Consider the following 658-nt stretch of genomic DNA (forward strand, 5'->3'; position numbering starts at 1 on the left):
TTTTAATAGTTTCAGTGTATCTTGAAAGAATGCAGTTAGTAGTCCTATTTATGGACTCTTTATCATGTACTTCTAAGTTCCTCGTAAATACGTACAAGCTTTTGCTCATTTTGACATGTTTTTCATAATTGATTTCAAACTCCTTTCTAGGCTTTTTCTTCAGTATATTCACCATGTCTGTGTCCTGTTTAAAATAGTCCAAAAGGATGTTTTCAGAATCCACGTCAATGTTAGGCTCTGTGCCAGGAGGGGCAGTTGAAGACACATCACAGACCCATTTTTTCCAAAGTTGATTGAATTTGACATGCAGCTCTTCCTCACTCAATTCTTTATCCTTTACAGTTAAAGCCAATTCTCGGCTTCTTTCCAATAACTCCCTTTCATAACCTGACTTTTTGTTATCCAGTATTTCTTGATTCTTTTTGTAACTGAGATGTCCCTTGGCTTTATTTTTGCTCTCAAAAATAAGTGCCTCTTTAAGATTTATTAATTTATTTTCAAAACTTGCTTTCCACTGAATCATTATTTCACTCTCTGGGTCTTCATTAAAATATTTGTCAAGTTCTTGCTGGATGGCTTTATATTTTTCTGTAACTGGATCCTCAAGTGTGCCTACTGTCAGTTCCTGGATTTTGCCATTCATTATCTGGTTGATGAG

General features: G+C 35.1%; 1 protein-coding gene across 1 annotated transcript; it reads right to left on the reverse strand.

Moving 5' to 3' along the window:
- Positions 1-4: 4 nt before the first annotated feature.
- On the reverse strand, positions 5-655 carry LOC107185081 (interferon-induced very large GTPase 1-like; the record flags this gene model as incomplete). The annotated part of the gene is made up of 1 exon (XM_015572224.1): positions 5-655. A coding segment is annotated over one exon (651 nt), but the record flags the coding sequence as incomplete, so codon positions are not given.
- Between the last annotated feature and the right edge of the window lie 3 nt (positions 656-658).

Source organism: Myotis davidii, unplaced genomic scaffold (assembly GCF_000327345.1).
Source record: "Myotis davidii unplaced genomic scaffold, ASM32734v1 Scaffold17753, whole genome shotgun sequence".
In the NCBI taxonomy this organism is placed as follows: domain Eukaryota; kingdom Metazoa; phylum Chordata; class Mammalia; order Chiroptera; family Vespertilionidae; genus Myotis; species Myotis davidii.